The sequence below is a fragment of the Patiria miniata genome, unplaced genomic scaffold, assembly GCF_015706575.1.
Source record: "Patiria miniata isolate m_02_andy unplaced genomic scaffold, ASM1570657v1 HiC_scaffold_2, whole genome shotgun sequence".
In the NCBI taxonomy this organism is placed as follows: Eukaryota; Metazoa; Echinodermata; class Asteroidea; order Valvatida; family Asterinidae; genus Patiria; species Patiria miniata.
In genome coordinates, this window is record NW_024037058.1 from 18,729,947 (window position 1) to 18,742,446 (window position 12,500).

At 41.7% G+C, this 12,500-nt stretch overlaps 1 protein-coding gene across 1 annotated transcript; it reads left to right on the forward strand.

Moving 5' to 3' along the window:
• Positions 1-2,465: 2,465 nt before the first annotated feature.
• Positions 2,466-4,059, forward strand: LOC119726774 (F-box/LRR-repeat protein 14-like). Its single transcript, XM_038198617.1, has one exon. The coding sequence runs from the start codon at positions 2,575-2,577 to the stop codon at positions 3,937-3,939; it is 1,365 nt and encodes a 454-aa protein (XP_038054545.1). The 5' UTR covers positions 2,466-2,574; the 3' UTR covers positions 3,940-4,059.
• The last annotated feature ends 8,441 nt before the right edge of the window (positions 4,060-12,500 follow it).

Consider the following 12,500-nt stretch of genomic DNA (forward strand, 5'->3'; position numbering starts at 1 on the left):
AGTTTTGCCGTAGCACTTTCAACATCTAGGATATGAAAGCTCAATCAATGAGCTTTGTTTTAGTACAAGAATCATTCAAATCACTTATGGATACTCACGGAATTTTGAAAACAAACACCGTTTTAAAGTTCTGTCCACGGGTCACAAAAAAATACAAGTGTTCTTTCAGCAAAACGAAAACAATTCACATGCACCCCTCCGAGACTTGTTTTCGTTTTACTGGAAGAACACTTACTTTTTTTGTGATCCGTGGACAGAACTTTAAAACGGTGTAAAGCCCGGTTCATACTTCATGCGAATGCGAATGCGAAGCGAATTTGACGTCATGAAACATTCGCTGCGAAATTCGCCCGAGATGAAGTGTGTTCAACTTTTGCGAATTCGCAGCGCGAATACTTACCATGACGTCACAGATTCGCGTTCGCTTTCGCTTTCGCGCCGAGTATGAACCGGGCTTTAGTGTTCAAAATTCCGTAACTTGAAAAGTACATGAGTGATTTGAATTATTCTTGTACAAGAATGCTCAATGACTAGGCTTTCATATCCTAGATGTTGAAAGTGCTACAGGCAAAAACTTCATTCAAAAATTGGTCCTGCCATTTGGGTTTCTTTTTTGTTTGTTTTTTACTCACCCTGTATACGGTCCAATGTTCATTAGGGAAGAATTCAAGGGGGGGGGGGGCTAAATTTTCTTTCAGCTAGATTCAAAGAGACCCACCAAAATCACCTCCCCCTCCTTCACTTTCTGAGCGGGAGCACAATAGGGGTGGGCAGGTTATATACAAAGCTAAAGTTACATACAAGATAGGAAATACCAATCAAAAACTGTTTTATTTACAAGTATTCTTCATACTTGTTTTTGTGAGTTATTCTAATTTTATACACAGTGAGAAATCGTCTTCAGTGTACAGGGCGAGTCAAAAAAAACGAAACCCAAACGTCGGGACCATTGTTTTAGTGAATTCTGCATGTAGCACTTTCAAAATCTAGGATATGAAAGCCCAATTCATAAGCTTTCTTTTAGTACAAGACTCATTCAAACCACTCACGTAATTTTCAAGTTACGGAATTTTAAACACAGCCACCGTTTTAAGGTTCTGTCCACGGTTCACAAAAAGGTAAGTGTTCTTTCAGCAAAACGACAATGTGAATTAATTAATGTTGAAAAAGTAAAATTAATTTTTTTATATTCAAAGAACAACAACTTACAATAAATGTGAAGCAGATTATAAAAAAATTTACCTGTTGAAATTTCAGCTCAGTAGATATCATACTTTTTGAGAGAACTGTGAAAAAGCATCTTTATTTTAGCATTGAGCTATCAAACAGTAACCCACAAGCAAACTTCCCGTTGAAAATGAAAGCCTTTCCAAAATTTTTCATTTGGCTTTTTGATTTGCAGTCTGTTGTGGAAGTTGTAGTACATGCATTATCCCCAGTTTGTCACCCCTGGGAAAAATAATTTTAAATTCACGGATTTGCAACGGATTGCAAACTAAACTAAATTCGGTCAGTAAGGGGGATGCAGAATTTGAAGGAAAAAAAAAATTTTTTTTTCGCGAGGAAATAAAGTAATTCCCATTTTCTCGAAAAAGAAAGCATACCAGGCGCAATCGTTTCATATCATTTTGGCAGTTTCGTTTTTTGAACAAAGTAGGCCTAATGAGTTGATTTATTGAAAAGGAATTCCGTTAAGACTCGGTTAAACTAAAACTTGAATTAAACTGTGTAATTTTGTCGTATTCCTCTGAGATACTCAAACCCTGAATGAAAACCTACTCCGTGAAGTTTCAACACACTATTTTGCGTTATAAAAATTCACAAAGTATTTGCTGCTGTTCTGAGTAAATGAGTGCAAAACTGAACAAGCCAAAACAACCTCCAAACTAGGAGAACGAAAAAACACTCTTCTACGGTACAGTGAACGCTTTTAAATACATCTTGGAAGCATTTTTTTCTAGGTTTGTTTCCTTTTTTCTGTTTTGCTTAAGCATTCCTCATCAACCTGCATGATGGCGCCAACACACCATGGGCGGTGGTGGGCCAACTGCCCTGCCTCCAGCGGTCGTAGAAATTTGCAAAGCGAAGAAACGAGCTGTGAATTATTAGAACGATCACGGAGGAATAAAGGCCCTTATTTGGAACAAGATTTGGGAAATTGCGGTATCAAAAGAGGATTGAGAGTAGATACTAAAGCGAGCAGGAAGTGAGTACATGTACACAGTTTTGATTCTCTCCCGTTTCCTCTTTTCATTCACGACTGCAAAGGCCGTTTTCCCCCCGCATTTTTTTCTCTCCGTGCCTTTTATCATGTTTATGTTGTTGACTCATGGTCCACATTCCATTCACAGTGGCAGCCCAGCCAGACAAGAGACACTCGGCCGCTTGGCCAATCAAGCGCGTCGAACGGTATCACGTGGGTTGACCGCAGATGTCAATCACGTGACACATCATTCACCATTGAACCGTACGTGTGTACAGCTGAAACGTGAAGCGGGCTATAGGTAGAGCACACGGGGTCCATCCACGCACGGCTAGCTATCCACCACGCACTGAAGGTACAGTGTTCATTCGATGCAGTGGCCATGCATTGGACAAGCGTGTATGGCCGTCGAGTGCAGCTATAATCCATGGTGCATGTACACACCGTATACATGTCCATGTTGCCAACCCAAAATCGACGTTTATTGCTACCAGAGTAGGGCCAAACGGCGGCGATGTGTCACCCCTAAAGCCCATCAGAGCGACATGTCAGGTGAGGCCCACATATCTTGCCTCTTTCCTGAAATACTGGCGCTCATCTTCAGCTATCTGGACGTGAAAGACAAGGGCCGTGTTGCCAAAGTGTGCCGGTCATGGAGGGACGCATCGTATCACCGGTCAGTGTGGCGGGGAGTGGAGGCCAAACTACACATCCGCCGTACCAACCCGTCTTTGTTCCCCAGTCTGGTGGCCAGAGGGATACGGCGAGTACAGATCCTCAGTCTTCGAAGGAGCCTCAGCCACGTCTTACAAGGTATGCCTCACATTCAGAGCCTAAACCTTAGCGGTTGTTACAATCTGACGGACTTTGGGCTGTCACATGCGTTCGTGCATGAAATACCCACACTGACAGTACTCAATCTCAGTCTCTGCAAGCAAATAACGGACACCAGTCTGTGGAGAATAGCACAATATCTCAAGAACTTGGAATCCCTCGACCTGGCCGGTTGCTGTAACATAAACAACACGGGCTTACTCGTCATCGCGAGGGGGTTGCCTAAACTCAAGTGTCTGAATCTGCGGAGTTGTCGGCATGTTTCGGACGTGGGGATTGGCTACCTGGCTGGCATGAGCAGTGAGGCAGCTAAAGGGGTGTGCAACTTGGAGGAACTGGTGCTACAAGACTGTCAGAAGATCACAGACAGCGCGCTGAGCAACGTGGCGCAGGGATTGCCACAACTACGGAGTCTGAACCTCAGCTTCTGCTGCGGGGTGACGGATTCCGGAATGGTCAACCTGTCCCGCATGCCTAGCTTACGGGAGCTGAACCTCCGGAGTTGTGACAACATCAGCGACATCGGGATAGCTCACTTGGCCGAGTGTGGCGGTCACTTCACGACGTTGGATGTCAGCTTCTGCGACAAGATAGGGGACGCGGCGCTGACCCACATATCTCAGGGAATGTACAATTTGACGAATATCAGCCTTAGCTCTTGCCACGTGACTGACGATGGGCTGGACCGTTTGGTTCGTAACCTGCACGGGCTGACCACGCTCAACATCGGCCAGTGTGTGAAAGTCACAGACAGGGGACTCAAACTGATCGGGGATCATCTGCACAAACTCAAATGCATCGACCTGTACGGCTGCACCAAGATCACTACGGTTGGCCTGGAGAGGATAATGCAGCTACCTTGCCTGTCGGTTCTGAATTTGGGATTGTGGCACAAGAGGTAGCCCATTGCTTGACCCCGTATAGGTGGGCAGATAGGGGAAATATTTGGGGGAATTGTGCCTATGATACAAGCATGGTATTTGGCACACAGTCAGAGTATGACATAAGAAAGATATTTGACTATATAGGGCCATCGCAGATGTGTCCTTTGAAAAAAATATTGGTAGAATAACAAGCAACTTTCACATTTTCAAAATGGCTGTAATTGCTTGTTATTCTACCCATATTTTTTATTCAAAGGACAAATCTGCGATGGCCCTATAGCCGAATATCTTTCTCGTGACATACTCTGACCATGGAGCTAAATAAACTCCATGCTCTGCTCTGACTGCATGTGTGCCAAATTCCATGCTTGAATTCAAAGGCACAATCCCATCGCCTATCAGCCGTACTACTACTTGCAGTCCTATACACAAACCACATGTACAATATGTACATGTATTCAGATGTTTACTGTGGTATACCAAGGCCTTGTATTGTGTGTTGCACGACCTATAGCGCAGAAGGATTTGGTGGTTGGGTTGGGGGGTGCATTTTGAATAGCGAGCGCCCGTCAGAACGACTTGCGGTCACACAATCTATCCAAGCGGGTCAGAGAGCCGCATGCACACCGCACTGCGCGCTCAGTGATCTACGTGCAGCGAGCCGCCTGTTCATTGTCATTTTGCAAAGAACCGCTGGAGGCAATTCATGAGGGAAAACCTCGCTCGGTGTTAATAATATGCTTGGAATATGGTGGGTGCCTGCCACGGCAGTATCCCTTCCCAATCTTAACCCAGGGATTACTGGGCCCTTTTGACAAGTGAATGCTATGCACTTCCTGCCCTCTGAAAGGCGGGGTGCGTCTGGGTCAAATTCCGCCATATTCCCCCAACAAGGTTGAACGAACGATATACGTACACCATATAATTATGTTAAATCACCTGACGCTGTTGAGTTTTACCACTAGAAGTTACTATTATAACACAACTACGCGTTTGATATCCATAGACAACTTTTCCAATGTTTGATAATAATTTTGTTGAAACTTAAAGGTCAATAATTGAAATGGTACATTGTTATTTTTATCTTAGTGTAAACAAATAATTGGGAAGGTCAACACGATCATTCTTTTTTTAATTTTAATGTAAAATTATATTAAAAGTGGTTAAAAGTTGGGTGTGCTCCTTTTTCAGTGAAGTGGGAACATTTGCAGCGAACTACTATCTCTGCATTTTTAGTGACGAAAAAAAATAGAGCGCGGTAAATGGAACGAGGGGACAATACGCGTTATGTGGCGATGGTGTCGTTATTAACGCCTTGCCGCCCATCGCTCTTTTTTTAGATTAGCGCCAAGAGTCCGTAGGCACGCTGCTGGGCTTTTGAGGGGGGACCGTGTATCCACGCCGTGCAACCCCCACCTGACACGGTGGGCTAGCAGCCAGGCTTCGCGCTCTGTGGATCACGGCGCCCGGAGACACGGCGAGGCTCGTCACGCTGGTTTCCTTATACCATGCTTTGGCTGCCTTATTCTCGCTCCCCCTCATCCATCCAGTTTGATAAAGAAAAAAAAAGAAGGGAAAAAAAAGCCCCAGGGTCGGTTGTAAACTAGGGTCTTTCCAGTTCAGCGTGGTCCGTATAACACTGCGCCACTGATATTTTTTAATTCCATCTGCTGTGCCTATAGACCAGACAAGGAAAAGAAATGGTCGAGCGTGGTGTGAATTTTGGCGCTCGCGATAAAACCCCACGGGGATTAGACCCAATTTTTATTAATGAGCTGACATTATGCATTCTCGTGCAGTACTGGTGAATGTGCCACTATGAATGTTTGATGTCGAGTTCTTCAATGACCTCAAATATAATGTAATCGTCAAAACTATTTTTTTCTTATACAAAATGTTCGTTCCCTGTGTCACACATTTTGAATTGTATAAATACAACTTTGACGTGTATATTGAATTGTTGGACCCCGATTTTAAGTTTCTATTCCTTTAATATCAGATTTTAATCCAGAAAATGTTTCACTGTCTGACAATGGTTTGGTATCTTACATGTCCATGTTATATTATTGACAAAGTACGAAACAGTACAGCCAGCTTTTAATATTTGGCAAAAAATACGGGGATTTCCCTTTTTGACACCTCTGGCTGAAAAAGAAAAATCCAAATTTTCTAACATGCATTTCGCTTTACAAACCTGGGATTCGTAATCTTACAAAGATTTACTCTAGATTGACATTTTATTTAGACCCTTATTAAGGTCTCCTGTTGTCTCGAAAATTGTTATGTTTTCCCTGTCTTTTTCCTGTTCTCGGCCGTATATAAAGGTCACACAGTATATGCAATCTACGGCTGAACAAAATAAATATATAATTTGGTGATAATAAACATAATTCCTTCAGATATTTGTCAATAAGATTTTAATATCAGCTAAGATGTTTTAGATTTCGCAAGGCCCGCTAATTTGCTTCAAACCATGCTTGGGACATTACAATCGGAGGAAAAAGCCGTTGCAGTAAACAATGAAGTGGTGTTAACAAAACAAAGGGTAATATGAATGTATACACGTACTATGGGGAACACATACGATAATAATATTACGACATATATAATGGGCTGTACATTGTATTTCATGTATTTAATATCCAGGTAAAGGACCGTAAAATAATGTGAAAAAAGAATTTGCATTTTGCCACAGCGCCATACAAACTGGTGCCGTCATCTTAAAACCGACGAATATTATTCCATTGATTTTAAAATACAAAGTGTATTGATATGGCTGGAAGAGTATTTTCCTATAAAATAAATAAAACGGTTAACCAGAAAAAAATGCGTTCGTTTATTTGTTTCATTTTTGACTTTCTCTGCAAAAAAAGAAGAGTACTGCATCAGTCGTCGGATACAGGAGAGACATGCCCTCTGGCTTGCTGTGAATTCACCGCAAGGTGATGCGCGTTAAAGTGCATGTGTGTGTGTGAAGTCTTCTGAAAACTTGTTTTTGAGAGTAAAAATTGGTCGGAAGGTATTTTTATTTTACTGCATGTAGCCATTTCTTTTTCATACGTTTAGGGAGCATAGGTTGTATACTATCCAGTATGGGATGTCGCAAAGAAAATGATTGACGTCTGTACTTCCGTGTGCAGGATCAAGACCAGGAATACAGCGTGAGACCTTTTCATGATTTTATTGCGAAGTTAGCTTTAAGTTGGAAGAACATGCTGTGTGGCGATATTGCTTTCATGTCAACTGGTCCCTGATAAACAAATACGAACTCTTGAAACACTTAACTTGAATTTCAAAAACGCTTTCGGGCGAACTTTTTAAAATTGAATGTTATATGGAACTCGGGACGGTTTATTGACCCCTGAAGTTGTAAAGACGGTATACACACTTATTATACTCACTTTGGAAGGTATAAGCCGTTGCCTTTAATGTCATAAGGGACTTACATTTGCGTACACACCAAGTACATGTACATGTATGATTATACAAGTACATGTACATGTAGTGCAAAACTGACCAATTCAACATTGCAGATTGACAATCTTCTGTGTCTATGCAAAAAAAGAATAGTGTACCATTTCATGATGAAAAACAACACTATCATTAAATTCTTTTTATTTTAGCGTTTGCTTGTGATAAAGTGGTCTTCCAAATCCGTTTCACATAAAAAACCCAAATGTTATACTATTGATTTATAGCATTACAAAAATATATGGCTGTCCGTCGTGCTCCGACGATGACTGATGGTGCCAATGGCCCCACGACCTCATGTGAAGTATAGCCGATTCTATTGAAGCTGCGTTCGTACCCAGATCAATAGCAGAGCCCACATTAAAGACATATGACTATGGAGTAACTACTGAAGATGTTTATCAATGTAAAGCTTAACTTCAAGGAAAGTCCGAAGGCCCGAGACTGGAGATTGTCGCTCTTTCATAGCATAGGACGCAGAAACAAAACTGTTATGCATTGGGACAGGGCTCTGAAACAACACTCTCTGTGTACGATACATGTAAAAACAATGATCAGCAAGGCAAGTACGTTAAACCCCTTTAATTGCACATTCCTTGAACTTCAAAGCTCTGTTTCTATTTTTGTTTACAGAAAACCTTTTTTTTCACGAAAAGCACCCGCTGGATTGGTTTCGATAAACGGCGTAGACGTTGTTCAAGTCGGCGTCTGCTTAGAAGTCGGGAAGGCCAAGTCTTTTGGCTGCTCTATCGGCCAAGGCATCACCATACGAAACTAGAACCCAAAGTTGGTATTGTAATCTTTATAATCACAAGTTCAGCCGCAATGTCGCAAGTATTTGGTTCACTGTGTATACAGTCAGGTACAATTAACAGTAGAAGTCGAGTGAGACTGGAAAGGAGGCTAACTCCTTTCAGAACTCCGTCTCTCTTGAACATGACCTTGTAATATGGGATCAGGAAAAAGCGCGCATTCCATGCCAGCCGCACGCCCAAATGTCACTAACCCTTGGGGGCCTAGCCGGGGTTCGGTTTCGATTCCCGCGGCGGTGCAGCTACAAAAAAGTCACCGCCGTTCGCTCATAATTCACAGCCCAACAGAGAGTTTATTGTGACTCGCATGGAAAAATCCTTACAGAGACTTAATAATAAAACTTGGGTTTCTTAAAATGACATGAGATGTGGCCTGAAAAAAAAATGTGGCTTGAAAAAGAGTGTCCCATACTGCGGAACATGCTGTAATATAAATCTACAGCAACTGCACAGAATGAACATGGCTGGCATAATATACGTACATGACATTTGTACACAAAGGCTGTTTGGTTTCCACAAAAACGTTACGGAATGGAAAATAGCCTTGTAAAATAACGTTTATTTCAGTACTTCAATCGGTTTTTTGAAAAGTTTATCTTAATAAAGAAAGCGCACAGCTTACGTTTCATACTCGAGATCTCTCGCTGGCACGAAACAGCCGTAGATCCCTAAAAAAAAGTCACCGCTGCGTGACAATAGTCTTTTTACTAAGACGTGGAAAGCAGTAGTTGATGAATCCACAGTGAAACGCAGTATAATATAGAAACAGATGTTGTTTGTTGAAATGTATTTCTAAACAATAATATTAAAGCAGAAGCCTTCAAGCCTCCAGATAAGTAATTTGACAGAAACAAAACACGAGGTAGGAATTATTATTACATTTCTTTATACACAGGCATACACGAAACAGTCGTAAAGTCTTTAAGATGCACGGTCGTCAAGAAAAAAATCCGGATGACACGCAGAAAGTCTCCTTGGATGTGCCCGTGTCTCCCCGGTTAGTTGCATCCTACGGGCTCCAGGATATACAAGTTCACGTCTGCCGTTACCCAGGGGGATATCTGTCAGGGGTTCGGACGTGCCGTGTGCCCCGGCTCCGTCAGCGACTCTTATACACGGTCGCCCCCGAGACACGCTGTTGGATCAATAGTTGTGCGATGGAGAGCGTGCGGAAATGACCGGTCACTTTTCTAACTCTCAACCGTGGTTGGGAAGGTTTTGTAATTCTGTCCATGGACCTTTCGCTAAAACACTGTGTCCTGTACGGTACACACGAGGGTCAAAAGTTGTCTGTTTGATGCTCAACTTCGCATGTGAGTGCGCGGTGCTATGAAGTAAAACAAAAAGCGCATGAGCTGAAACACACGCAGTCCTGAGAGTTGACATTAGGTAAAAGTTTCCCTTTTGCTTTGCCAGCGGGCAAAGTAGACATTATTGCTTGTTATGTTCAACTAAAATCAGCTGAGAAGCAGTCCAAAGCAATTTACATTGCATGACATTTCGACAGGTAGGCCAGTGACCTGTTTTGCTCAGCATATCTTTTCATTTATTCTTACCAGCACCTGTTTTCCATGTTGACATACAACTAAGGTGGCACATAAATTAGTAAATTTGGTCGTACATGTAAAGAATATGTATAATCAAGTCGTTAGTTCTCTTACAACAGTAAATATTGCATTGCATAGCCTTCAATCAGACAAAAGAATGATGTCACAAGATGAAACGCGTGTTGGACGCCAGATGCAGACACCGGCTTTCATCGACAATGAATCACCGGCTTTGCAGATTGGAACTGATTTGAAATTTTCGACCAACAGTCGACAATTTGTCGATAAGATGATTAGGCCTTAAAATAATGTACGCTGTACGCCATTTAGCCGAAGTATGCCTAGGGCAGGTTTTCTTTAGTCCAACAACTTTGATTTTGAAATGACGTCATCAGTTTGGGTGCAACATAGACTCTTCAGACAAAAAGATAAACTTTAACTGCATTATTAATCTCCTTATTAAGAACCAACCGTTCGTTTTCTTCTCGCCTCCAGTACGACAATCTTTCTTCGCCCACTGTCATTCATCTATGCAACCACCGATCTTATTGAGTTCCCTGACATGTTTCCAATGACACGTGATGACCTAGAGGTCAAAGGTTGGGACGCCATACTTCATATCCCCTCTCCCTTTTTTGCGCATGCGTCCAAAGTCAACCCCATCAGAGAGATAGAGAGTACAGATGCATGAAGCAGTTTTACTTTGTTGAGTTCATTCCATGTGCTACAATGTCATGGTCATTATGTGGGGATGCGTGAGCATGCGCACTCGGTACAGCGGTAATATCTGCACAGTAATAGACTTATAGACTGCCGTGAAAGGCATACTATTTTAGTCAAACTGTATTTTTGTTAGCTTCCAGAACTCGTTGAACCAACAGTCGACAATTTGTCGATAAGATGATTAGGCCTTAAAATAATGTACGCTGTACGCCATTTAGCCGAAGTATGCCTAGGGCAGGTTTTCTTTAGTCCAACAACTTTGATTTTGAAATGACGTCATCAGTTTGGGTGCAACATAGACTCTTCAGACAAAAAGATAAACTTTAACTGCATTATTAATCTCCTTATTAAGAACCAACCGTTCGTTTTCTTCTCGCCTCCAGTACGACAATCTTTCTTCGCCCACTGTCATTCATCTATGCAACCACCGATCTTATTGAGTTCCCTGACATGTTTCCAATGACACGTGATGACCTAGAGGTCAAAGGTTGGGACGCCATACTTCATATCCCCTCTCCCTTTTTTGCGCATGCGTCCAAAGTCAACCCCATCAGAGAGATAGAGAGTACAGATGCATGAAGCAGTTTTACTTTGTTGAGTTCATTCCATGTGCTACAATGTCATGGTCATTATGTGGGGATGCGTGAGCATGCGCACTCGGTACAGCGGTAATATCTGCACAGTAATAGACTTATAGACTGCCGTGAAAGGCATACTATTTTAGTCAAACTGTATTTTTGTTAGCTTCCAGAACTCGTTGAAAAAAGTTATGAGTGCACATCATGTGTTCACCACAATACTGAACACAACTGTCTTTCAATCTTAAAACGTACCCGTTGTCCAATGTGTTCTACGCATCTTATATTCTTCTTTCAACCTATATAGCGTGCCAACTGGCTCCAAAATATCAAATCTGTATTAAATCACGGCCAAATATGCCTACCCAATTTCCATCCATAATCATATCACACGCTGGCTCCCGCACAGCGCCACAAAGTACAGATCCTTTGTCGGTTCAGGAGTCAAAATATGATATTATTGCGCGGGTGTAAGGCCTACAGCACAGTGAAGGTTCCCATACAGTGCACTTAAAAAACTAGACCATTATTAAATCTACGCACAGACGAATAATAACAAGAGGGACAGAGTGTTGGGGACTCCATGCACACCCTGCGGTCCCGATTATGAAAATAATGCCAAACCCGAAGGGAATTTCTGATTTCTCTCTCTCTCCCTAATTTATGATGATTAAACGCCACTGGATGAATTCATAAATCTGGACAGGGTTTACGTGGATGGGTTTTTAGAGTTGTGATTTTGAGGGGTTTTAGTTTAAAAAGGTTGGAATCGGAAATGTATCAGGCGCATTGTTGCTTGATGAATTATCCAGATATCCCACCGGCACAAATGACAATGACTCATTTTAAAATGTAGGAAGATAGACAATGTATACACTTGGAAAACAATTTCCCAAATAATTTGACAAAATTGCCTATTGCTTTTCACCTTACATTATTGTATCAATCTTTTTGTCTTTAAGAAAAGAGGAAAATGTTTTGATATAAACACATCGATGCAAAATTTCTGAATATTTTGGTAGTTGTCGATAATTTAAAAACAAAAGTAAACAGTGACAGAAAGAGTTCCAGGTGTATATCGTGTATTTTATAGGTGTATTATTTATTTACAAAAGTAACTAAGTGAGCACTATGGAGTCCTCTACATGCATGTCAAATTACAGGGTGAGGCAAAAATAAAGTGGCCAGGATTGATTAGTTTTTCCCTTAAAAAGCAATGACATTTGATACGCCAATGAAACATTTATTAAACGAGCATGTTCTTCCACTCATGTGGAAAAAGAATTACTGAAATTGATCCATGCTATCAGACGTTATGCGTGTTTTGCTAAACGAACCCATTTCACAGCTGTCAATGGAATGCTAAATGCTTTGAAGCTGTATCAGCTGAGTGAGAACTAGATATGACTCATATTCGAATACAAATGAGATTTTAATCATTTTGAGTC